The 26,726-nt window shown below is 35.2% G+C and overlaps 1 protein-coding gene across 1 annotated transcript; it reads left to right on the forward strand.

Moving 5' to 3' along the window:
• Positions 1-318: 318 nt before the first annotated feature.
• RGS18 (regulator of G-protein signaling 18) lies at positions 319-21,965 on the forward strand. Its single transcript, XM_008577436.1, has 5 exons — positions 319-604; positions 1,034-1,135; positions 2,398-2,459; positions 19,892-20,058; positions 21,495-21,965. Exons 1-5 carry the CDS (start codon positions 486-488, stop codon positions 21,750-21,752), a joined length of 708 nt encoding a protein of 235 aa, XP_008575658.1. The 5' UTR covers positions 319-485; the 3' UTR covers positions 21,753-21,965.
• The last annotated feature ends 4,761 nt before the right edge of the window (positions 21,966-26,726 follow it).

Consider the following 26,726-nt stretch of genomic DNA (forward strand, 5'->3'; position numbering starts at 1 on the left):
ACTTAATGTAAGAAAAATAAGTAAAAATACTTTAAATAATAGCGGAAAATATCTCGTAATGTTTGTTGCAATACTTTATCAGAAGACATTTTAACACACACTACATACATTAAGGAACTTATCAAAAAGTTCCGGTGAGAAATGACAGTGTCATTTGAGTCTATTAAAGCATCTTTCTGGTTGCACAAACTTGAAAGAGAAGTTGCACTGTGGTAATACCAGTCCTTATCTTGAAGACCAAGAGTCATTTTGCAAATGTGTAGTATCATTTCCCTAAACAACTCAGAACTGAATTTTCCTTCAGTTCCTCAGTTCTACATGTTTGCAGAGGCAGAAACACAGCTCTTGACTTTTCTTTTTGTAACTTTTGCTGAAAGAGTTGCAATAACTTTTTATTCTAGGTGTGTAACTATGGAATCGCATTACCAAGTGAACTACAGAGGATACAATAAATTAGACATCTCTTTATTTTAGAGACAGAGAATATGGAAACATCATTGGTTTTCTTTCCTCAATTAAATATGTGCGAATCAAAAGAAAAAACTTTTTTCAAGTTAGTACACGGTTCAGGAAAAGAAGAAACAAGCAAAGAAGCCAAGATCAGGTAAAATTATAAACTTTTAGGTTAGCCTTATGCTTTTAAAGCTACAATTGATGTTGAATATTAGTTAGCACTTGGTTTTGAAATATCTGATTCACAATATATTGCAATTAAAAACACTTTTTTATTGATTAGGAGTAAACTGTTAAAGCTAAGGTGTTTTCGTTTTCAAAAAAGACTAACAATTTTAGCCACACAGAACTAGTACAGTCTTTATTGAAATATAATCTCAAATACTTAACTGGAACTGAGGAAAAAGAGAAACATACACATATGCTACCCTAATTCGTCCACAAACATAGTATTGAAGTGAGATTCGTGAATGTGTGTGTGGGTGGATGTGTTTACCAATTTCAAACTTGTTTGGTAGTCAGAAGAAGAGATTTTACCTGTCATTTAAATCATTCTGAAGCTAATGCCTTTTTATTACAGAGCTAAGGAAAAAAGAAATAGGCTAAGTCTTCTCTTGCAGAAACCTGAGTTTCGTGAAGAGACCCATACTGGTAGGTCTGGGCAGTTGGCCAAAGAAACAAGGTGAATAACGTTTCATTATTGGGGGAAAATTTTGCTAATTCTACTGTTAAGGATTTAAAGAAAAGGAAATTAGGGATTTCTATTTTGTTGGTAATGACACACTAATATAAAAAAAAAGTTAGAGATCTTATTTCAAGAATCTAGGAATATTTCATAAAATTAAATGACTTTAATAGCATGAATTAAATAATAATAAGAACATTTAAAGATACTCTTTTAAAATTATGTACCTGTCAATTTTAAGTGATATATTTTACTCCTTATAAACTGATAAAATACTCATTAATTTGAGTTTTTACAATGCAATATTGTCATAGTGAAGAGTTATTCATCTCTTTCCTCAGCAGTGTGAAAAAATGCCCAATGTATAATAGCAAGTAAAGCACTAATAAAAGATGTTTTGTAGTTTTTAGCATTTTTTTACTTCAAACAAAAAATGGAACAGCCTTACATATTAAATACAAATTCTTCCAAATTTGAATATGACCAACACGAAATCCAAGAAAATATATTCACCTCTCTACATTATCAATGTCTCTAACATGTTTGCTGTATTAAAAATGTCTTATATTTCTTATCCCTTTGAAACTTCACTAGTCAAACTTCCTGTATCAGTTAAAAAAAAATTGCAGCATACTGTGGTTAAAACTTCAAGGAAATTGCATTAAAAAAAAAAAAAAAAAAACGTTTTTTTTTTTTTTTGACTGAAAGATAGTTTAAGCTCTATTCACCCAATTTAAAAAGATAGTTGAGCTGATTCCTTTTTGATTTGTTGTGTTTTTAACCTAACACATGATTATTTTTTTCTTAAAAAATAATTCAAACTAATGAGAATATATTATGCTATTTTAACGCATTGTTCAATAGGCAAAATCCAAAAGAAAATGTTTTTGAAGTTTCTAATGTAAATGCAACTTTCGCCATATAATAATCAAAGAAGTCACCCAATTTAAAAAGATAGTTGAGCTGATTCCTTTTTGATTTGTTGTGTTTTTAACCTAACACATGATTATTTTTTTCTTAAAAAATAATTCAAACTAATGAGAATATATTATGCTATTTTAACGCATTGTTCAATAGGCAAAATCCAAAAGAAAATGTTTTTGAAGTTTCTAATGTAAATGCAACTTTCGCCATATAATAATCAAAGAAGGAACCCTGTAAAATATAATTGAAAAGAACAGTAATATGGCATATGTTAGAGAAGATTTATAAACAGACTTTCTGGATACTCTATTATAAAACATTTGTTTCTTGAACAGAGTCTCCCCTGAAGAAGCAATGAAATGGGGTGAATCATTTGACAAGCTGCTTTCCCATAGAGGTTAGTGGTATTTTCGTCAATACTTTATACCTTAATGGAAAATTACACAAGCATACATGTAATTATACAAAACAAGCTGTAATAAAAATTGTGTGATTAGAAATTTACAGTAATCTGAGTTTCTGGTGAACAAACTAAATAATCGAATAATCAACTAACAGAAAACATTTTAAAATATTCTCATTATATTAAGAATTACTTATTGCAGATGAAATATTAATTACATCTTTGTGTTATAGTTAACAGCTTCAAGTTTTTTAACTTTTCTGATTTTTTTTATTGAAGCATAATTGATTATACATATTTTGGGGGTACAACATTGACTACCATCACCTGTGTACAACATGTGTTGATCAAATCAATATTATTAGCATGTTCGTTAGTACAAATCATAATTATTCTTTATGCCCTTTACCCAATGTCTCCCCCCACCCCCCCCACCCCTAGTAACCATAGATTTGTTTTCTCCTTCTGGAAGATCAACATTATTGTAGTCTTTTCTTTCTCTTTTTCTTTCTCTTTCTTTCCTTCTTTCTTAGCATACTTTTGAGTGAGGACATGTGGTATTTCTCTTTCTGTGTCTGGCTTATTTCACTTGACGTAATTTTTCTCCAAGCTCATCCATGTTGTTGCAAATTTCATTCTTTTTTCTGGCTGAGTAGAATTCCATTGTGTATATATACCACAATTTCCTTATCCAGTCATCCGCTGATGGACATTCATGTTGGTTCCATGTCTTGGCTACTGTAAATAGAGCTGCAATGAACATGGGAGTGCAGGTGTCCCTTCAACATGATGACTTTGGGTGCATCCCCAGAAGTGGGTTTGCTGGATCATATGGTAGCTCTATCTGTAGTTATTTGAGAAACCCCCATACTACTTTCCATAATGGTTGTACTATTTTACAGTCCCACCAGCAGTGTAGGAGGGTTCTGCTTTCTCCACATCATTGACAGCATTTTTTATTCTCAGTCTTTTTAATACTGACCAGTCTAATTGGGTTGAGATCATGTCTTATTGTGGTTTTGATTTGCACTTCCCTGATGCTGAGTGAAGCTGAGTATTTATTCATGTGCCTGTTGGCCATTTGTATGTATTGGATTATTTGATTTTTTACTGTGAAGTTGTTTGAGTGCCTTGTATATTCTGGATATTAAGCCCTTGTCAGATGTATAGTTTGTGAGTATTTCCTCCCATTCCATAGGTTGTCTTTCTACTCTGTTCATTGCTTCCTTTGCTGTGCAGAAGCTTTTTAGTTTGATATAATCCCATTTGTTTATTTTTTCTTTTATTGCTCGTACTTTTACGATCATTTTAGTTTTCCATAATTAACAAATTATCCACATTATCTTCATTGGTAAGTGGATTAAATTTAAAGTAGTTCTATTGGTGGACATTCAGGTCGTACTTTTACGATCATTTTAGTTTTCCATAATTAACAAATTATCCACATTATCTTCATTGGTAAGTGGATTAAATTTAAAGTAGTTCTATTGGTGGACATTCAGGAAACCCTCATGAAAATAGTTTTTTTTTTTTTTTAAATTGTAATTTCTTCACTTTGTACCTGATGTCAATCATCTATTTTTAAAGCAGAATTTTGTAGAATATTTGCGAATCAGGTGTGAATTTCAGGTGGAGCTTTGTCTATGAGATGGATGGTGAAGACACATACTAAGCCCATGTTTGACTGTCCAAAATTATGATAAAGCATGGATTAGAAGGCAGGCTACCTGGATGGCTACCCTTTAGGGTCAATTTACATGAGACAGCAGAACGGGCAACATTTGGTCTTTATTCAGTTCATACCTTCTCTTAGGTAGCAACACTGACAAGTTGAACAGCGCAGGTGACAGGGCTATGGACAGAGCAGGTGACAGGGCTATGGCTTTATTATTCTCCACACTGAATGAGTTAGAGGCTGCTGAAATAAACAACAGTTTATCATTACCAACCGTCCGCATACTTCCTCAAGCCCACAGTTTTTGTTTGCACCTCAAATTTTTCCTTTTTCTTACCTTATTCTTTGTCTGGAACACGAATACTTCCCAGCTCTTCTGCAGACCATTCCAAGATGAGACTAGACAGGCTAGTTTCACTTTCTATGGTGTCTACTGGAAGAAGGGGTTCATGTTGGCAGGACAGCTGGAAGTAGAGTGCTTGTAATTCAGCCTCAAATACTGTACCCCATTTAATGAAATGCCAACTTTTCTTGTCTGTCCTCATTTTTTATATTTTTCCCCTCCTTAATTGCCCAACTTTCTATACGGTTTTGATGACCTGGTCATGTTTCCCTGAATTTACTGACATAAGAATTCTATTCTTGCAGATTATCCCTGCAGACTTTCCCTTTTTCTATGAAAATAGATGTCTGCCTCTGAATTGTAATATTCACTCAGAGAAAAAAATACATAGGTAGAAAAGTCAAGTCTGAAATTTAGGTAAGAATGTTATCAATGAGAATAGAGAGAAGAGGTAAGGAAGGAAGTCTGTGCTGACAAAAATATATCTTGTCACTCCTTCCTTCTTATTTGACCCTAATGTTACAATCACTCATTAAATTGTGAGTATTTTAACATTAAAAGTGTTATACTCAGCCACTCACTTTCCTTATTCCAGGTATCCATAATTTCTTAACTACTGTTAAAATTCTCACCAAATACCTTGTACCTCTCAAGTCTGTCGCATCCTCACTGTCTTGGTTGGGGTCCAGATCTGTTCTTAATACATACAATAAGCCACGTAAAACTTTTCTCCATAATCCATCCCCCCAGATTTCTTTCTTTTTCAGTCTCCTCTTATATCCACCAGTTTGGTACATCACTGCACTTTAGGCTCTTTACCAGTCTGAGGAAGGAAAAAAACACAGAGGAGCAGAATTCATTTTTTTACAATTTGACTGCTTTTTAGAAGGAACCAGATGTCTTTTCATCTGGGGATTCCCAAATCCAGCCTGTCACCTGGACAATATTAAGTGCTCAAATAATGTAACTGAATTTGTTGCTAGGAAAAAGTTAGTTGAAGCTTCCTTTGAGATTTGAGTTCCAGTTTTCTTCAGCAACATCAATGGATGTATAATCTTAGTTAAGGTCCCTAATCACTGTGACTTTCAGCTTCCTCAGTAGTAAATGGTGATAATGTTTTTAGCTCCAATAGAAAGAGGTTTTTGTCAGGATTAAATGAGATGATAAATAGGAAGCTAATAAATGTTAGAAATTCCACAAATGTCATTGATTACTGCTATTATAAAAAAAATAATAACTACCAACAAGTTAAAGAATCTTTTTCTGTTCTTGTCTACACCCAATTGAATGACCATTAAAAATTTCAGTTGAAAATTATATGACAGTACTTCAGAAAGTTCATAGAAAATGAAATTAAAAGATAATGGGAATCTCTCCATGAACTTTTTGAAGACCTTGCATATATCAACTGAATTTATTTCTTTAACTTAATAAATTGGTATATATAATTCCATCATACTTTCATTGCACGATAAAAGCAAAGAAAGATTTAGCAGGTAGTTCTACAGAAAATCCTCCCTGGCATTCTGTAATCATTCTTCTTTACAAATAGTCAAAACCAAATGGACAAAATTGAATCTTTTGCTGCCTCTCTTTTCTCTACTCCTGGAAATATTAAAGAGCTGTAAACTATCAGCAATTTAAATCAAGAGGAGGTTACATCAATTAAAAAATCGGCACTGATTCACTTGGACATTATCTTCATGACTCATGATCAAAGTACTATTAATTCACAAAAAATATGTCACCAGTACTATTTTACACAATCCAAAATAATCTAATTATTTTTAATTGCAATGCTTATTGTAATGTTAAATTATAAATCTTAACCATTTCAAAAAAGCTTCTTGGTTGCAATTCAGTTCACTTTTATTGACTTGTTTCTAGACAAAAATATATATGTACATGCATATATATGTGTGTACTTATAAAAAATATGTGTGTACATATATATATATATATATATATATTTTTTGTAAGGGGAAGATCCTAAAAACACAAATGCACACACACACGCACATACACTCGAAGAAAAAAAAACCTTACTCTATCAAATTTTATACAGTCTCCTTTTGGTAAAATGTGTATCTCAAATTCTATATGTCATGTCTATATAAAGGAAAGGGAAATTGTATTCAATTCAGTCAAATTGGAAATGAAGTGATAAAAAATTTTTTAAAACACAATAGAAATTTGAGTATTCAGATTGACCAAAACGGATGATATTAAAACTGTTATAGACTGATTAATAGCATTTTTAGGAATGGAACCACAAAATAGATGGTTTTTACCCTAGGTTTTAGGGGATTAATCAAAATTCACTAGCTGGACAAGGAGAGAAAGAGACCATCCAAGCGGAAAGCCAATATAGGCATGGGGCATTAAACAGTGCCATTTATTTAGGGAATTAAAAACAAAGTAATTTTTTATTGAGAAACATAATTTGAAAAAGAAAAGGTGGTTTAGGGTGACAGACAATAGACTGAGTTTTGCTGTATTCCACAGAAACCAGAAGACACAGGGGACTGTTTTGATAATTCCACTATTTTATTCAACATTTTCGTAGTTTAACTCTTTAAAATTAAAAAAACAAAACAAAACAAAACACAGAAGGTAAAAATCCCAAAAAATCTGAATAAAGTATGTACTCTATTTTATTTTTTAACTTTATGGATAGTTTTCCTCTGCCAGTCCTATTTATTGGCAAATTTGTGTGAAGTTGCAAAAAGAATTATGAAGGAATAGGAAACAGAGACAGAGAAAAAGGATGAGCCAACGATCCCTAGATTTTATTTCCATATTAATAGGAAGATAATGATGCCTGTTATAGATGAGAAATAGAGGCAGATGAACAAGATTTGTGAGAAGATAACAGGTTAGACCTGTTTAGTTGGTGGTAAACCTTATCAGAAGTTTTGCAGGGTTTTGTACGTACAAAAGATTATGTACATAAGATTTGTCCATACGATTATGGAAGAGTAACTGATTTATAGATAGAGATTTTTAACCCTCTCACATCTGAAAGAGAATGTGATCCCCTACGTGGGAGTCCCTACCGATAAGAAAATCTTCCCACTATATACAATATAACTTTATTATACTATATAACTGTTTATTTTCCCTGTGCACCTTTTTTCCAGTCATTTCAAATAATAAAATTTTTAAACCTTTTTATTAATGACTTTACTTGGACTCTATACACCCTGAATTGTGGTTCTACTAAGTATAATTTCTGAGAACTATTCATAACACATAAGATGGAAGTTGAATATGTAAGTCATTGCACTCCTTTACTTAAAAATATGAACTGATTATACTATGGAAAATACTTATTACTGACTTTGAGTAAATGCTGTAAGCAAATGTCTACTTCACTTTAGAGGAAGGAAATGTCCTTAAACTTTTCATCTTGTGGCTTTTTAAGTTACCCTTCCCAATTTTGAGTTACCAATTTTCTGCAAGATACAAGATTCCAGTTTTCTACAATGTTTAATTTCTGACTTAAGCTGACCCATAACAAACAATTTCTTAATTAATCTAAAGACTAAACTAAATAAAATCAAGTCTAAGTTATAAATGGATCACAGAAGTAAGTCATTATTGAAAAAGGAGCCAAAACATTCAGCTATGAAACCAAATATTAAAGGAGAAACAATGGAACTTAGTACTTAGGATATTATATTGTACTTGGGTTTCCAACTTCAGAGTTTCTTGACTTTTTGTTTCATTTGGTTTCTTGGCATCAGAAAAATACTCCAACAGATGCCAGCGCTTCAACTTAGAAACATGCAATTACAAGCATTTCATATCTGTATGACACATTGAGCCAGCTTCTTCCAGTGTGAATTCTAATCCCAGGTTCTATCAAGCACTTTTGGCAGCTGCATTCACCACCACTGCCTTCTCAAGGACTGTTTAGTAAGTTAATGCCTCTGAATGAGAAATGGTTCCACTGTGGCCTGACTTAATGCAGCTGCCCAAAGTAAGAGCAACAGGAAGTAACTCATGCACTGAGGTAATCCTGCACACACTGTGTATTACTTTTTAAAAAGTAATTTAATTAAAAATTTAAATAAATGAACTTCTTTCCCATTCATCATTCATTCATTTCTTGAATTAGAATTTATTCTTCACTGTTATATTCAAATTATGTCAACAAAATCCACTGTCTTCGGTTAATGCATCATAAGCACTCATAGCATACACAGCACTTTTCTTAATATTAGTGCTCTGACTTCATTTTTATGTTAAGCTCAAGACTAACCAAGATAACAACAGGCTTTCGCATAATATTCCAGAACACATCAGCTGGCACAGAGTTGACTCTCATGCTTTGTGAATTAGTGAAGGACTATAGTTGAGATGATGTTTATGTTATTTTCTGTAAGACTTCTACCTAATTTCCATGAAGGCTGGTTTTCCTTGGCTACTCCAAACAGCACAAGTCACCTTTTGTCTTTGGTACATACATGCTTGTCCTACTCATTAATTTCCATATTTCTTAACAGTACGGACTTAGTTGTCTTTATAGCAGTTTAGTGGTAAAGGTCCTATAACCTTTAATTTTAAACAAGATAAACTTGGGTTTAAACCTCTGCTCTATCTTTTGTCACTTGTAAGATTTAGGGCCACTTAACTCTCTGAACATCAACTTCGTTATCTGTAAACACGAGTATAACAGGACTAACTCCACAGAGCTGATGTGAAAATTAAGTGAAATTGTGCCAATAAAAGGCATACAGCAATGTGCCAAGACCTTAGCAAGCACACAACACTTCTAACTAATGCAATTAACATTATTTTCTTCAAGTACATAACACAGTTCCCAGGATCACAGTAGGTGTTTTATAAACAATTAAAAGGTAGATAAAGGAAGTTATTTTTAATAAGTAACAATGTCAGTTGTGTAGCATATGGACGATTCCTTTTAGGTGTCAGTGGAAAACATTTTATTATAATTGAGATCTATTAATAAGAAAAGCAATGGTCATATTCTTCTGAAATTATAAAAGTTACTTATTAACACTTTAGGACTAATTTGATATTTAAAAACTGATCAATCCATGTTTACATATAACATATGGATAGAATAAATTGACATCAAACAAGCTTATCCCTTCGCTGGTGTCGGTGCAACTTTATTCATAAACCAAATAAAACAGATATCTGGTTTCTTCTTTCCACACTAGATCTGACCTGGAACAGACTCTCATTGTCATATAGCAGGCATTTTATTTTGCCAGCTTGCTTTAATTTTCATTTAAATAGCAACAGAGGAACAAGTAAAGACAAGGTAAAATGCTTCTGACTGTGGAAGAGGGAGAGGCAGGACCTGTATCATAAACAGAACAATAACACTCAGTGATATGCTTTTTAATACCAGCAGAGAGCGTGTTTCCATATGACTACTTTTAATTTTTTTAATTGGGGTTACCTGAAAATGTTCTCACAATCATCTTGTTGTCTTGCTTCCAACTGATTCCTAATGATCCAGCCAAGAAATTGTGTTCACAAATCTACTTTATAGCAACTATCAAGCAAAATACCAAGATATTAACCCTGCAACAAGAAATAAATTTCAGAATTCTGTTAGAAAATACAAAGACTCTATCAGTCAATCAAGAGAACATAATTTTTTAGAATTCAATCCAGAAAAAAATGGACATTAATTTGGAGAAAAAAGAACAAACATTTTAGCAATTTGGAAGAGGAAGGAAGTATGGGTGGTAAGTAGCTGTTTTCCATTGCACTGAGTATTCATCAAGGAGAAAACTCGCGAGAATTTCTTTTTTTTTGGCCAGAGGCTGGAGCTAACTGCGTAAAGCTTTGTTCAGTCCAGGTGGTGCACAGATTATGTTTTTGTTGTGGTTTTGGTTTTACAGACCTAAACGTTGCCACACATTTCAAATTCTACTGCAATTTCAATTTAGGGCTTGACAGGCATGTTTTAGCTTAGTTGACTTATTTCTTTCCAAGATCATTATAGAAGATGATGAAAAATAAGACAAAAAAGTAAAACCAGTGACTAGGCAATAAAACCATTTTTCTTGTTACATAAATGGCAAAGGAAGCAATTCTTAAGCTGTTGCCAATCAGTAACCAAATGATGCTTATTCAGCCTGATTCCTAAACTTATCAGTTTAAGGCTCCAGTTTCACCTGAGGCCTTAAGAGGATATGACAACTTAGTTTTCAAAAACTAAATGATTATAATCTTGGTCAATAGTAATGACACAAACTGCTTTTTTAGAAGTCTAGGAACTGAGATGCTGAAGGTAAAAGAATTATGAGAAGGAAAATCCAGCACAAACACACTAAAGAGCAATTATCTCTACAGGTGCTTATGTGCTAAAAAGCCATGATACAACTAACAAAGTCTTACTCCCTGTTTTTCACTTTGGCAGCTATTTTGGTTTAAAAACATTACAACTGGAGAGAGACCGTTAACTTTACTGTAAAAACCATTTTTTTTTTTTTTTTTTTTTGGGTATTTGGGAAAAATCTGCTATGTATAAAACTGCTTCAAAGAACTATTGTCCATTTATATTATCCTTTTACATTTTCAGAAAAGCTCACTGCTCTGTGTGAGAAATAAATCTTGAAAATGCTACACCAACTGAGCTAGAGAAATAAGAAGAGCAATTAAATATCACCCACACAGGTCACTCCCGCTTGCTCTCAGCAGTCAGAATTTGCTGACTCATTCAGGAACATCCTAGCACTAAATCTCCATAAGATGGTCACATTGGACTAGGAATGATCTTACCAGCACTAATGACTGTAGACAAGCTCTCAACGTTGCTTGTCAGTCTTACAACATCTTCTCAGATTTTTGTTGAGCCTGGTCTTCCCTTTTCTCCCTAATTTCTTCATTAACATCTAACTCCTACCATCGGGCACTCAGGGGCAATTTACTGAGGAAAAGAAATGGCAGAACTTCCCCTTGCCCTGGTGAAAACTCCAATGGAAGAAGTAGAGGGTAGAAGAGATGCATGTCATTGTTTCGTCATGGTAGTGGTGGGAGTCATCCCGTCTGTAGGTGGTCGTGCCTTTTCCTGACTACTGATTTCTTTAATGTTAAGTTCCTGGAACTCTAAGACTTTTGCTAGGGGTTCTATTTTATTAATGTTTTCAAAGAACCAACTTTGGCTTTGTTGATTTTCTCTATAGTTTGTTTTCTATTATATAGACTTTTGCTCTTGATTTTTCTTATGTTTTTCCTTCTACTTACTGTAGGTTCAATTTGCACTTTTCAAGCTTATTAAAGTGGAAACATAGATCTTGGTTTTTACACCCTTTTTGTTTTGCTAGTATACCATTTTATGCAACAAATTTTCTTTTAACCACTATTTAAGCTGCATCCCACAAATTTTGATGTGCTGTACTTTCACTACAATTCAATTATAAATATTCTCCAATTTCCATTATGATTTCTTCTTTGACCTATGGATTATTTATGTGTGTATTTTTATTTCTAAATACTGGGGAGCTTTTCTAGCCATGTTACTAGTGTCAGTTTCTAATTTAAACCCCTTGTGAGCAAAGGACATGCTCTGAAAGATATAAATCTTTTAAAGTTTATTTAGACTCATTTTAATTTCTACTGTATAGTCTATTTTGAATAATCTTTGTTTACTTGAACAGATGTGTTGTGTTGCTTTGCCTCACATGGATTTGTCACCTCTCTTCCCCTGGGTGATGGAGCCACAAAAAGGATTGCTCAAAGCCCGTTTCTTCTGAGCAGTGAGAGACCCCAAAGTGGTTAATTTCCCAGAGCCCTCAAGAGAGAGGCATTCCTTCTTTTCCGAAATTAACCATGAACTGTGGTTCTCACCCTGCATTTATTCTCCAGACCAGGAAGTTACAGGAAGAGAACATAGGTGGGGTTATGTCTAATTATAGTTTAACAATAGAGGTTGGTAACATTCAGTAAAACAAGCAAAGTGACATTCCATAATGCAGTTTGCAAAAGGTTAAGTCAATCTACCAACAAAAACTTGATGTTAGCAAACACTGTTTTCACTACAGCAATTTCCCAGTGTCTTTGCATATCAATCAGTAACTTGTCTGTCCTTGAGCCAGCAACTTTGCTGTGTTACAATTCTTTATCTTACAACAGAGACTTTAGCCTGGGGAAAATTTCCTGTCCTTTGCAAGGTTAACATTTCTATATGTACTTTTAAGAAGTTAGGCTAAACCTGAAACTGCAGGGCTTTGGAGGCCCTGTGAAATACATTTGCTTTATAAATATTGGCATATTCAACAGTGTTGGGTAGAGGGTCTTATAATTGTCAGTTACATGAATTTAGTTACTAATATCTAAATTTTACATATTATCATTGATATTCTACCTGTTCTATCAATTAATGGGTGAGCAGAATTAAAATCTACAACAGTAATTGTGAATTTTTCTCTTTTTTTCAGTTCTGTCAATTTGCTTCATGTATTTTGAAGCTCTGAATTATGGTCATATATATTTAGGATCATTATGTACTTGTAATGATTGACAATTCAAACTTATGAAATGGAAATATTCTTTATTATGAAATCACTTTGTCAGGCTTGCAAGATATTTTATTCAGATTTCTTATGCTTAACCTCTGCATTGTGTATCATTTTCATCCTTTTTCTTCATCTTCCTGATACTTTGTATTTACCATGTCTCTTGTGGTCAATATAGTCTTAATTTTTAATTTCTCACTTTTAATTGGAATGATCAGTCCATTTAAATGTAATGTCATCATTGATATGGATGGGATTGCATCTAATATCTTAGTATTTATTTTCTGTTTATTCCATCATTTTGTTTTTGTTGTTGTTCCTCTTTTCCTCCTTCCTAACCTTCTTTAGATTAAATAATTTTTCCAACTATCTGCTGGCATGCTCATCCCTTCTTCTGCAATCTGTTGCCAGGCCCATCCAGTAAATGTAAGATATTTTACATTTCAGTTCTAGAATTTTAATTTGGTTATTTTTTACTTTCAATTTCTTTCTTGGGTTTTTGCATCTATTCATTTATTATGTGTTTTCTAACCTTTGTTTTTTTAAAAATATTTAGAAGAGGTCTTTTACTGTTTTTGTGTTCTATTTTCAACATTTTGGATACCTCATCATCAGTTTTTATTGACTGCTTTTGTTATTGAAAATGGGTCATAGTAGACATTTGTTTTTATGCCAAATAACTTTTTATTTTATATGAGTATGGGGGAAGATATGAGTTTAGATTTTGTTGTTTTCCTTTAAAGCACTGGATTATTTTTCTGGCAGTCAGTTAAATCAATGGTGGATCCTCTTAGTTCTTTTTAGCCAGTTTGAGCCTTTAAGACTGGTCTCTTTCAGAATTTTCTTCATACTAGGACAAGACACTTGTCCTAAGCCTAAGATAGTATTTGTACCAAAAATATCACCTGTCTTGGATATCACTTCTATGACTGGGCCAGAAATTCAAAGTCATCCAGACCTATGCAGGCTCTCTGATCTCCATTTACCCCTCAGACCCACGGCAGTTACACTCTTCTAGGCTTCACAGCATTTGCTTGGCCCATGTACAGCCTAACCTTCAGTCAAGGATCTGCAGGAAAACTGCATGCAGACTTCTAGGTCTCCTGCTGAAACAGATTCCCTGTGCACTGGTTACCACTTCAGCTCACTGCATCTTGAGCTGCAATTTTGACGTCTTGCATGTGTACAGTGAGACAGAATACTCCCATAACTAGTTCAGTAAAGCAACTTACTCACTGATAGGCAGCAGGGATAGTAGAAGCATTGTATTCATGTCCCCCAAGACCAAGGATTGCTGCTTGGGGAGGATGGAATATAGTCTGAGATGCTCCGCTTGCACCACAGCTGAGGGATCCTGAAAAGCAGCCCACGCTGAGCTTTATACACTGGGACCACAGAATCACTGGGCTAAAGTGTCGAAGGACATGCTGTTTCCAAGAAGGATGAGGACAGAGCCTGGGCTGTTCAGGCCAGTTCCTCTTTATCTCAGAATGTTACAGTACCAGCACATTCTGCAGCTATTCTTGAGAACTACAAGCGAGAAAGAGAACTAGGTCCCAGGGGGAGAAATGGGTCCGTCCAGTGCCACCTGGAGAATTTGTCCTGTACTCCTCTGCATGTCTCTTTTTTTTGGTACCCTGACCCACAAGTTCCAAACACATCATGATCCCCAAATTCTTATCTCTGCCTCCTCAACTGGACAAGGCTTTGTACTTTACTTGCGCTTCACCTTCATGCATTCCAGTCTTACCCCAAGTAGAAAGCCAGCACAAAGCTGGGGCTCACTTGATGTGTTTCTCTTCTCATGCCATTTCTAGTCCCAATTGTCAGTTTTGCTCTGCTTGAAAACTACTGTCTCAATTTTTTGTCCAGTTTTATAGTCATTTATGGTCAAAGGGAAAATCTGGTTCCTGTTACTGTCATGGCCCTCCTCCTCATTACAATTTAATCATAATATTTCTTTCTGTTTAAGGTAGGACTCTATAGATTAAATGTCCAATCAAAAACTTTTTCTACGGGCCGGCCTGGTGGCGCACTGGATAGTGCGCCGCTAGGGAAGTGCGGCGGCGCTCCCGCCCAAGGGTTCGGATCCCACATACAGACCGGTTCCCGCTCACTGGCTGAGCGAGGCGCGGGAGCAACACCGAGGGTTGCGATCCTGTTGCCGGTCCCCGGTCCGGTACGGGGGCAACACTGAGGGTTGCGATCCATTGCCGGACACGGAAAAAAGACAAAAGACAAAAAAAAAAAAAAAAAACTTTTTCTACTTTTTAAACTGCTGGTCCCTAGTACCTAGGATAGTGTCTGAAACATAGCAAGCAATAAATATTTTTTAATAAGCAAACGAGTTGTTCAGTGGGGAGTTTATAATGCAAACAAACTTATTTAATAAGGTAGTTGACTGAGGTTAGGAACATAATATAAAATTAGGAATTTGCTTGAATAACCCGCAGATAGATATCTGAGAGGGAACAGAATACCTCCAGGAAAGTTTGCCACCTTGTCTGAAGCCACGTAGACTGGCATTTTCTACAAACTCCAATCTTGCAACTTCTCAAAACTGATGTTGTCATCTTGTTAGCATGCCAAGTAGGACCCCACTATTAGTAGAAGGCTCAGGTTGACAAAACTCATGAGGCTGAATTCCAACTTAATAATATAGATTCAGAAATAAAACTGTCACAGATAGCCATTTCTCTACCTTTTCATATGCCCAAAGAAGCAGCCAAATCATAATAAAACTTTTGCTGGCCAAGCATACAATTAGAACATTAATTAAATGTTTAAAGGCATCAGACTGAAATAAGGAATGAGTTCTTAAATCGACTCCTGTATTTTTGATTACATGCACTTGTCCATTATTTACAATAGGACTAATTTTTGTACTGTTTTGTTTTGTTTTTTGCTTTTTTATGCTTACTAGCTCTGATTGTCAATTTCTGTTGTAAATGTTATAGTTCTGATGTTTCATTTAAGATACAAAACATTTCCTGGAACTGTTTTGTGCTTTTTAATAAAATTGTGTCTTTTTACTATTAATTTTATTTAATTATTTTGATTATTTATTTTAGTAAATCATTTGAGTGTTTTTTTCATGCTGGGTACTGGGGACTTGTTGGCAAATTAGACAACAGTCTTCAGCCCGTGAATCTCACAGTGTCGCGTGTGCAGCAAAAGCTAACAGGTAACTGCAGTGCAGTATTTTAAGTATCACGCAGTGTACGAGGAAGCCATGAATGAACAACACCCTATCTGTTTTTGAGGGATTGGTGAAAGTCTTTCCAGACTAGATGGCCTCTAATTTAAACCTGTGGGAATGGTACGGATTGGATGGATGAAACTGGTGCAGGAGGGGAGAAGTATTTCCAACAGGAGCTAAAGCTAAGAGAATGCAAGAACATGGCACATGCATGGAAATATGAGTATTTGTCTGTGGCTGGAGCTTGACACTTTTTTAAAATATATTTTTTAAAAATACTGGGAAGAAACGAAGACTACCACTAGAAAATTTTAAACAGTGAAGAATAATAGTTAAATTTGTATCACAGAAAGATATTACTGACTGGAGTGTGTATTAAAAACTGAGAGGGTGGACAGAGATGCCTGGGAAACCTGGCATTAGGGCCACCAATTAGTAGCCCCTAATAGTCTACATAAGAGATAATTCTGGCTGGAATAAAAGTAACTACAGATTGCATAAAAATAAAAAGACAGAGGTAAGATATACGAAAGAGGTAAAACTGACAAGATTTGATCATCAACTGTGTATGAAGTGAGAAGAAAACAGGGCATTCTGAGCATAAGTGCCAGGGCTCTGGTTCAAGTCCCTGAGTGGATGCTGTCATTGAATGTGACACATGCAGGCAAGGTTTTGAGTGAAGATGATAAAGACAGCGGTGATGTGACTATTGCGGTGGGAAATCCAATGGAGAGACTTAGCACATGTTGGTTGATATGAGCTTGAAGCTCAGGAAAGAGGCTGGAGATGAGTTCTGAAAGTCCTGAGCATAATGATTGTGTTTGGGTGTTGAAGTGATTTCCCCGGAAATGGAATTTAAGGGAACAATGGAAAAGGATAAACTGAGAAATATTTGGAGGACCCATAGTCGGAGGAATAAGAAGAAGCTCAGGAGTGTAGGAGCCATTAAGGAGAATCACAGGCAAATCTCTGCCACGCCTGTGGTCGTAGAGAAATGCAGTGGTAACATATGGACTGAAAAAAAAAAATGTTTGCCGAATATAACATTGTCAGTTTGGCAAAAATGATTTCAGTAAAGTGAACAGAAACCACATTTTAATGTGTTGGGAAGTAAAAAAGAAGAAGGGGATTAAAAGACCAAATGTCAAAAACTTAATCAAGACTTTATATTTGTAAGAAGAAAAGATATTGTTCAGTAGCTGGGGGAATAATTGAAGTCAAGAGAACATTTTGCTTTTAACGACTCCTGTAATGAGATTAACATGTTCAATGATATTAAAATTTAATTCAGAGAAACTTTATTGTTTTCCAAAATTGTTTGTAGTGCCTAGTTTTGCCTGCAGATGCTGATAATATGTATAAAGTAGAGAAGGGAGTAAGGAAAAAGGAGTTTCAGGAAAAATGTTGAAAGAGAAAAAAATAGGAGGGTGGGGAACAGAAGGGGAAGACAGTAAAAAAGAGAGTAGGAGAAGAAGGTACAGGACAGAACATCATATTTAATGGGGAACAGAGGAAGTTAAAACAACACAAACAACTGCACACAGAAGTTAGCAGACACTGTGAGTGGGGGATGCATTGTCCTAAACTCCTGCAAAGAAGAGTTTTCCTAAAAAGAGGGGTCAGTATTATCAGATGCTGTCAGCTGAGAAGTCCAAATGGAGACCTCTGTGCATAACAACTTCCCTGTGACAGCAGAAAGAAAAAATAGACCATAACTAAAGAGTAACACCAAATCTAAAGAAATATTGCTAAAAATAATTTAAATCCAATTCTGATGTGATTTCCTCTGAAAAAGTTTATCTGAAAAAGTAACATATTTTCCTTCCCTCATACTTCTACAATGAAACTACCATACAATCGAGCAATTTCACTTCTTGGGATTTATCCCAGAGAAACAAAGACACATGTTTATATAAAAAACTATACATAAATGTTTATAGCAGCTTTATTTGTAATAACCAAAAAAAAATTAAAAAACAAAACTAAAAATAATTCATATGTTCTTTAATGGGTGGATGGTAAAAAAAAAAATCATAGTATATCCATATCATGGAATACAACACAGCAATGAAAAGGAGCAAACGATACATTGATCTGGATGAATCCTTAGAAAATTATATTGCATGAAAAAAGCCATCCCAAACAATATATACTATATGCATAACTTTTGTGAATTTAAAAAATTATAGCAATGGAAACCAGATTACTGGTTCCCAGGTGTTAAGGAGCTGGGTGCAGAAAAGATGTGAGTGTAGCTATAAAACAGCAACATGAAGTATCCTTATAATATTTTGTATCTTGATTATATCAATTAATATCATTATCCTAGTTGTGATATGTTACTATAATTTTGCAAGTTGTTAAATTGATGGAAACTGGATAAACGGTACAGGAGATCTCACTCCATTATTTCCTACAAATACATGGGAATCTGTAATTTTCTCAAAATAAATAAGTTTGATTTTAAAAATGCCTATGGACCAAAAAAAAAAAAAGTAGAATGCCAAAAATAGTTAAAAGAGTGCTAGTATTGAAGCCAGACTCTTTTAGGATCAAATCCAAAGTCTGCCACGTTCTTAGCTATGTAAACTGTATCTGGATGAGCCTTAAATAACTGTTAAATTATCATCATTATCATCATCATCATTATCATGATCACTACCTCATTACTATCACAACCATCATCCCCAAAATCTTTATAGGATACCTGCTATGTGTCAGTCACTTTGAGTATTTTAACACATTTAATTCTCTAAACAGCCCTATCAGGTAAATATCATTATCCTTTTAATTTTAAATACTGAGAAACTGAGGCACAGAAAAGAAAAGTAATTCACTTAGGACCACATAGAAACTAGACGAACATGAATTTGAGCTCAGCCAGTCTGCAACAAGACTCGAAACTTCCCATAACACTTATGGGGCTCAGGACAAAAGTGGGAAGAAAAGGTCCCATACTACATGTCTAAATGCTTGAGTTATAGATCAAGTTAATAACTATTTATGACATAAATTTTATCCTTCTACTTTGACAAATATATGTTGCTAACCACTTGGAATATTTCATTTAAATTTAAAATTCTCAGACCCTTCACAGTTCCACACTATAAGCATGGCCCTACCCTCTTTCTCTGTCTACCCATGATTTGGTTCTACCCTATGAGAGGCCTCCTTGCACATTTGAGTAGGCCCCCAGCCTGCAAATCCAAGCCCTGTCCATACTCAGGCCTAAGATATGCTTACCAGTGAGTCAGTGTGTTTTCAGTGGATAGACTTGGGAAAGAGGGCTGTGCAAACCCTGGAAACATAGAGTCTTTGGACAGGAAATTCCACAGTCCTGAGGGCTAGAAGCTTGGTCTAGAAGTGTTCTTGGCTTTGTGGAATAACCCCTCACACTCCGGGAGGGGCATGGATAAAAGAGACACAAAGTGAGGTCCACAGTATAGGTCCCTCTTACTCTTAGGTGTAAGGTCTACACTTAGGCCTAAGTATTCAATAGGAATGATACTTACCTATCAGGATTGTGAAGACTACAGCTGATTCAAATGAGGTCCCTCATGTACACTGTGCAAGGTGCATGCTGCCATACTGCATTAGAAGAAAGATGAAACTTTTTTGTTAATATTTGCAGGCATACTTTGATATTAATTAGTATATTTTCCCAGGATTAGTATTTTACAGTTATAATATATTTTACTTTTCTTGTAGATGGACTGGAGGCTTTTACCAGATTTCTTAAAACTGAATTCAGTGAGGAAAACATTGAATTTTGGATAGCCTGTGAAGATTTCAAGAAAAGCAAAGAACCTCAACAAATTCTCCTTAAAGCAAAAGAAATATATGAGAAATTTATACAGAATGATGCTCCGCAAGAGGTACAATGAAGATGATCATAAAAATTTATAATTGCTTGAAAAAAATTTTGAGAGAATCTGCCATCAGCAAATTGGACCCCCATACATTCTACCAGAAAGTGCAGGATTTTACTGAATCAAAAATGGTTATTTATGTAGATTTCTACATAAAAACAAAATACATAGTAAGATATTACCATGGAAGAAAAGCTATAATTGAAGTCACTCAGTTATTTTCATCCTAGACTAAGAGTGAATACAATTAATTGCAACATTTAGATTCATTCTCTTATCCAAATTAACCACCTTAGCACAAGCAACCTCTCACAGAAATTAAAGATTTCAGAGTGACTAAGGCAAGAGAAATCAAGAAATTCATATCACGTACCATTTTAATATTAGCTCATCTACTTATACAAAGTTTTATTTGCCCAAATGGGTTATTCTTCTACTTTAAAACAGGCTAAAAGAAAATTTCTTAATAGAGTGAAAAAACCATTGTGGTTTTCTTTGACTGCAAACTCAATATGAGATAATTATGTGATACAATTTCTAAAATGGCTGTAAGACCAGAAAATGTCACTTGACTGTCCTTAGATATTAATTGAATTGAGTTTCTATGTTTCCATTATGTGTTCAATACACAGTGCTTCTTCATTGAAGTAATAGACTGCTAGACTGTCACTAAGGGTTTTGTTTGACTATAAATTAGGGCTCTTCATGAGGTAGCATTGTCCATGTGGATATTGTTCCACGAGAAATAATGGCTATTTTCCTTCTTTCAATCTGTTTTGTGTTTTAATGTATTATTTTCTCTTCCCCAAGGCCAACCTATACACAGGTTGAAAAAAGGAAAAAGAAGGCAGCTAGTTATATGGTATTTATGGTGTTACCCACAAAGGGAAAGAAAATACTCCTGCCTGAAAACCCACCACCATCAGAACCAGATATATTAGCAGTGCTGTAATAAAAGGCATTAAAGGATTTTATGTCTTTAAAAGACATTCATGCTTTAGCACAGGCTTGCTTGTAGGAGAGCGTCAACATAACAAAATGAGCACTGGAATAAACAGAAGCCTCGTATTGAAACCCCAAATCAACCTCAAGCTCACTCTTTCCGAACACTCAAATAATTTAACCTCTGTGAGGTTTATTTTCCCATCTTGAAAATGAGTGAGCTAATCTAATGATCTCTGTGATACTTACCATTGCAGTGTTTTATTATTCTAAATTAGCAGAGGGTGAGAAGGACCAGAAGCATAGGGAGAGAAAAGCCAGATGAAATGCTGTCCCAGAATCAATCACTGGATCCCTGCTCTGATAAGAGGAAAAACATCCCGGCATGAAAGGGTGGCATGCCCACTCCAACACAGTGTCAGTCCTGTACTGTTTCTCAAAGGTGCTTACTTGAGTAGATTGATTATAATTACACTTTTTGTGTGTTTTTGTTTATCCAGGTTAATCTCGATTTTCACACCAAAGAAGTCATTACTAAGAGCGTCACCCAACCCTCCCTCCACAGTTTCGATGCTGCACAAAGCAGAGTGTATCAGCTCATGGAACAAGACAGTTATACGCGTTTTCTGAAATCTGACATCTATTTAGACTTGATAGAAGGAAGGCCTCAGAGACCAACAAATCTTAGGAGACGATCACGCTCATTTACTTGCAATGAATTCCAAGATGTGAAATCAGATGTTGCCATTTGGTTATAACAAAAATTGATTTTGCTCATTTTGATGGCAAATTTGCACATCTGCTTCTAAGATGTAGCATGTTTATGTTACAAAATGGTTACATATTTTAAAATAAAATACATAATGTGAAAGAATTTTAAAAATATAAATCAAAATTTTTATGCTAACAAAATACATACTGCATCTGCCAATATGTTCTGTAAAACCTTCCATGTGGCATCATTCCATTCATAATCAGAAATAAAAAACTTGTTTCTTAATCAAAAGGCAATAAGAAGTTATAATGATGTTTTGTAAGATTGTGATGTTAAGTAAAGGTTAAGCTTTTGCAAAATTGTAAACAGTTTGACCAAATACCTAGTTTGAATTTTTTTCCCTAGATGTTAACAACAACATACTCAGGTATCCATATGTTCAGACAGTGTTCTCCACAAGGATTTCCATTCTCTTTCTCTCAACAATAGAAAGTATGGAAGTAATCCAGATCTCACAGTGAGAGAAGATGAGTATTTGTTCTTGGGTTACAAAGTTTGCCTGCAGACTAGCAACTATTCTGACAGAATAGTCACTTCTAGTTATGAGCTCATGTTCTGAAGACATGTTCATCTCTACACAGCTTCCAGGTTAACCATAGCCTAGGTTGATAAGTGAAAATGGGATCCACATCTAGGCTTATTCTTAAGTGAGCAGGAACTTATCCAGGTATATGAAGCACTTTTGCTGGTCACAGAAACATAACTAGATTATGCTTATCTCCAGGTTGGGACTCAGTGGACATCTTCTTGCCGGCCAAGAGAACTTGCTACTAACATAGGCAACCAGTGGTTTGACTAATGACCAGAGGTGGCTCTTCCCAGGAGTAATTAGATCTCACACTTGGACTTTTAGAGTCAGGGTAGAAATTAGAAATGAGAGGACGTGAAGAAGCACATAGTTGAAGGTGCCAGTGACTCAGGCATCTGCCATGTTGGCTCATATTCAGAAAGTGTTCTTCCACTGATTATATTTTTATTACAAATCTCCTTTAATACTAATACATATATGTGTCTTTAGGGAAATATATTTTTGTTTGTTGTTGTTTTCTTTTTTTTTTTCCCTTTGGCAGCACAGGGATCCGAACCTATGACCTTGGTGTTGTAAGGCTGCACTGTAACCAGTTGAGCTAACCAGCCAGCCCAACCTCAGGGAAATATTTAATTTTAAATGTGTGGTACATGGTCTGTAAATATCTGTATTTAAAGTTGCATGTCAGGGTGCTCTCTCGGTCAGCCAGGCCTGGGCTCCAGATTTCCCGGGCCGTGGCCACTGAGTGATCCCCAGCAGACTCCCTATTCCCCCCAGGCAGGACCAGATAAGTTGCCCTGTGCAGCGAAAGCGGAAGAAGGATCCCCGAAGGTGGGTGAGTGCACCGCCCACCTATTCAGCCTGCAAAGGAACACTCAGAGGCGACGGGGGTTCCATCAAGAAGTTCCGTTTATTGTCTTTTTTTTTTTTTTTTTTTTTTTTTTTTTTTGTCTTTTTCGTGAGCCAATCGGGGATCACAACCCTTGGCTTGGTGTTGCCTGCACCGTGCTCAGCCAGTGAGCTCCCTGGCCATTCCTATATAGGATCCGAACCCACGGCAAGAGCGCATTGCTGCGCTCCCAGCTCTGCACTCTCCCGAGTGCGCCACTGGGTTGCCCCGGTTTATTGTCTTTTAAGCACTTGTATTTATATCTAAGCAAGCGGGGATTTCCACACTGAGAGCCAATCACTGGAAAGGTCACATGTGCATGTGCCTTACTTTCCTATGCTTAGCCTACTGATCATGCACTGATCACCATCGCTGAAAAGCGCAACTACCAATAAAACTTTTTGCAGAACTAAAGGTGACACTCCCCCTTTGCTTCCTCTAGGCGCCATCTTGTGTGGACCATGCGGGTGGGGAACTTAAATAGCCACCGTTTGGTGTGGCCTCCCTTCACCCTAGCAATTGCTGTAGCACGTGGAGTGGTGGCAGCCCAACAGATGCATACTTTTGTCTTTTTCAAATGTTATCATGTTAGTGGAATTGTAAAATATAGCAACTTTAGATTATCTATAGTAATAAATATTTTTAATTTCTTTATTCATACAGTTAAGTTTATTTAACCAGTACAAACTCTCATTGATTAGTTATCCTTCCTGCTATCAAATAAAAACTAAACATGTTTTCTTATTTTAGAATGATGTTGAGGTATTGTGTCACTGATCTCATTGATAAATCAGTTCTTTATACTGCTGTAAAAATAAAAACAAAGATTGATGCATTTTAGAGATCAATTGCAAAAATGGTTTTTAATTTTTCTTTGCCTGATTTGCATTTTCTTTTTCTGTGCCAGTCTCTTTTCATAGAATTTGACTGTTTCATACAAGAGTTAAGACTTGATATGAGTTCTCTGATCTCATTAGAAGAATCATGGGATGATTTAATAGCATTGCTGTGGAACCACAAATATGTAAGCAGCAGCTCTTCCATTTGTAATACTTTTCAAAAATATCCAGTCTCCTGGCTAAATGATGGAATATTCAACGGAACACTTCAAATACATACCAGAACTTCTTGATGAAGTTAATGCCTGACTTCAGAGAGCTTGCAATCAATGTGGCAGATAACATGGACAAATATAGAAAACAGAATAAGTAACTGGATAAGTGAAAAGAGCCTAGTAAAAATATACAGAGAGCACAGAGCACTGGCTGAAAGAACGGCAAAAATGCACAAACTGGGCCGAGCCCGTGGCGCACCCGGGAGAGTGCAGCGCTGGGAGAGCAGCAGCGCTCCCGCCGAGGGTTCAGATCCTATATAGGGATGACCGGTGCGCTCACAGTGCTCACTGGCTGAGTGCGGTGCGGCCGGTCTCAAAAAGGACAAAAAACAAAAAAAAATGCACAAACTGGGCCGAGCCCGTGGCGCACCCGGGAGAGTGCAGCGCTGGGAGAGCAGCAGCGCTCCCGCCGAGGGTTCAGATCCTATATAGGGATGACCGGTGCGCTCACAGTGCTCACTGGCTGAGTGCGGTGCGGCCGGTCTCAAAAAGGACAAAAAACAAAAAAAAATGCACAAACTGAGACCTGACTTGACAGCCTCTCTGCCTGGGCTCCCTAACTGAATGTCTGATCCTCAGAAATTCACATAACTTCTAAGGACTCTTACCCTCCACACTTTTTTCTAAAGATAAGGACTCAGAATTTCTAATTTCCAGTGCTCTTTATGGTACCCCATTCACTGATTCTAAATAGTTCACCTGATATTCCCCAAAGCACCTCTTCATTGATACCCAAGCATGGAAAAGAGGAACATAAATATGGTTAATGAAGGGAACTTCAAACCAAAAATTAAAATGGGATGTTGATATAACAATAGGGAACAATTTTATAGATTAATTAGAAATTCATGAACTGAAAGAAGCCAGAGGAAATATAGCTTGATTTTTTTTTTTTCCAGTGAAATCCATAGTAACAGAATGTCTTTAAAGTACTGGAAGATAAATAGAGTTGAATTGAGTTATAACATTTGGGTATCTTGAAGCCCATAAGCAAAAGTCAATACCTAGACTGTCAAGTTTTGTATGTAATTGAAGCTCAATAAGGGATTGTGAAGTAAAATGGAATCAAAAGGAATCATTGTGAAAAAGGCAGTGTAATATTTCGGCAAAGAGGAAAAGCTTTAAAATGTGGTGTAGTTTTATTTGAGTCCTGGCTCTGCTGTTTACCGAGCGTACTGTGTTAGGAAACTTACTTAAATATTCTGAACTTCAATTTTCATTTGTAATATTGGAATAAAACTTTTAAAATGTTCTTATGATGATCAAATTTTAAAATATTTGTAAAGTACCAAGTACAGATAAATTGACTTAAAGGTGTGGATGGGATTATGAAAGTTATTCCCTGTATTTAAGTATCACATTTTAATTATACTATAAATTTTTCTAATAATGTCTTGGTTATAAATCAAACAAATGTCCTTTGAGAATAATGAGATTTTCCTGAGTAAAATATGGGGACAGCTATTGCTCCCATCAAATCCTTTATAATTTTGCACTGCATAGAAATGTAAATAGTAATATTTTGGCTAAATGAAAAATATGAGAGCATTATAAGCTTAAACATTCTTCTAAAGACAGAGCTAAAAAACCAAACTTTTTAGTTATGTGCAGTGCAGACCTTCTTTAGAAGGAAAAAAAAATGACAAAGCATATTGAAGATATATACCTCACCCCACAAATGCTCAGATATTGCTATGGCATTAACTAAATTTAAAAACATTAAATTTATTTTTATTGTGCGATATTAACTGGTATTATAATTTCCTTAATTTTTAATTATCATTTGTCTAAAAAAAATAATCCTTACAAATTAAACCACAAGTTTGTTCAGCTATGTCATCTGAAGTCTTTTCAACAATGAAAATAAAAGATACTATAACGTATTGAAACCCAACTTCTCTAACATGTTGAATGAACAAACAAATATTTTTTAACACTTTAATATTGTTAGCTGGACATTCAGAAGTTAATCTAACAGAGGGAGTGAAAAGAAGAAAGAAAATTCTTGTCATGGTACATTCTCTGATAAAGTTTGCATTCTACAAGATACAGCTGAAAGCCATACTTTAAACAAGCCATTCCTCCCTATTTATTTCAGATAGTAAATCCACCAATGACTGATGTAGATGACCACTTGCATTTGAAACTAAGAGTTAAGTAGCTAATTTCTTCATCTGTTTAAGAGAGACACTATCTTACACAATCTTTAGCCATCTTTTATAAAATGAAAACAAAACAGCATATGCACAAATATAAGAACATTTTATTTAAAGTTTGAGTTTTTTGTTAATTTCACTTATTGGTTTTGCCTTATAAATCAACCAATTATAGAAAGGTTCCCTGAAGATGGGAAAAAAAAAAAGAACAACTTTAAAACAACATTTTAAAAAACCAAATTACTTGAGAAACAATATAGAAAAATTAA

This window comes from Galeopterus variegatus, unplaced genomic scaffold (assembly GCF_000696425.1).
Source record: "Galeopterus variegatus unplaced genomic scaffold, G_variegatus-3.0.2 Scaffold66, whole genome shotgun sequence".
NCBI lineage: Eukaryota > Metazoa > Chordata > Mammalia > Dermoptera > Cynocephalidae > Galeopterus > Galeopterus variegatus.

What these genes read in the sequence shown, in the direction of transcription:
- RGS18 (XM_008577436.1), top strand. Translation starts at nt 486, where the DNA reads ATGGAAACATCATTGGTTTTCTTTCCTCAATTAAATATGTGCGAATCA. An exon ending in CAAGCTGCTTTCCCATAGAG is followed by an intron (nt 2,460 to 19,891) that starts GTTAGTGGTATT and finishes CTTTTCTTGTAG; the next exon opens with ATGGACTGGAGGCTTTTACC. An exon ending in AGAATGATGCTCCGCAAGAG is followed by an intron (nt 20,059 to 21,494) that starts GTACAATGAAGA and finishes TTGTTTATCCAG; the next exon opens with GTTAATCTCGATTTTCACAC.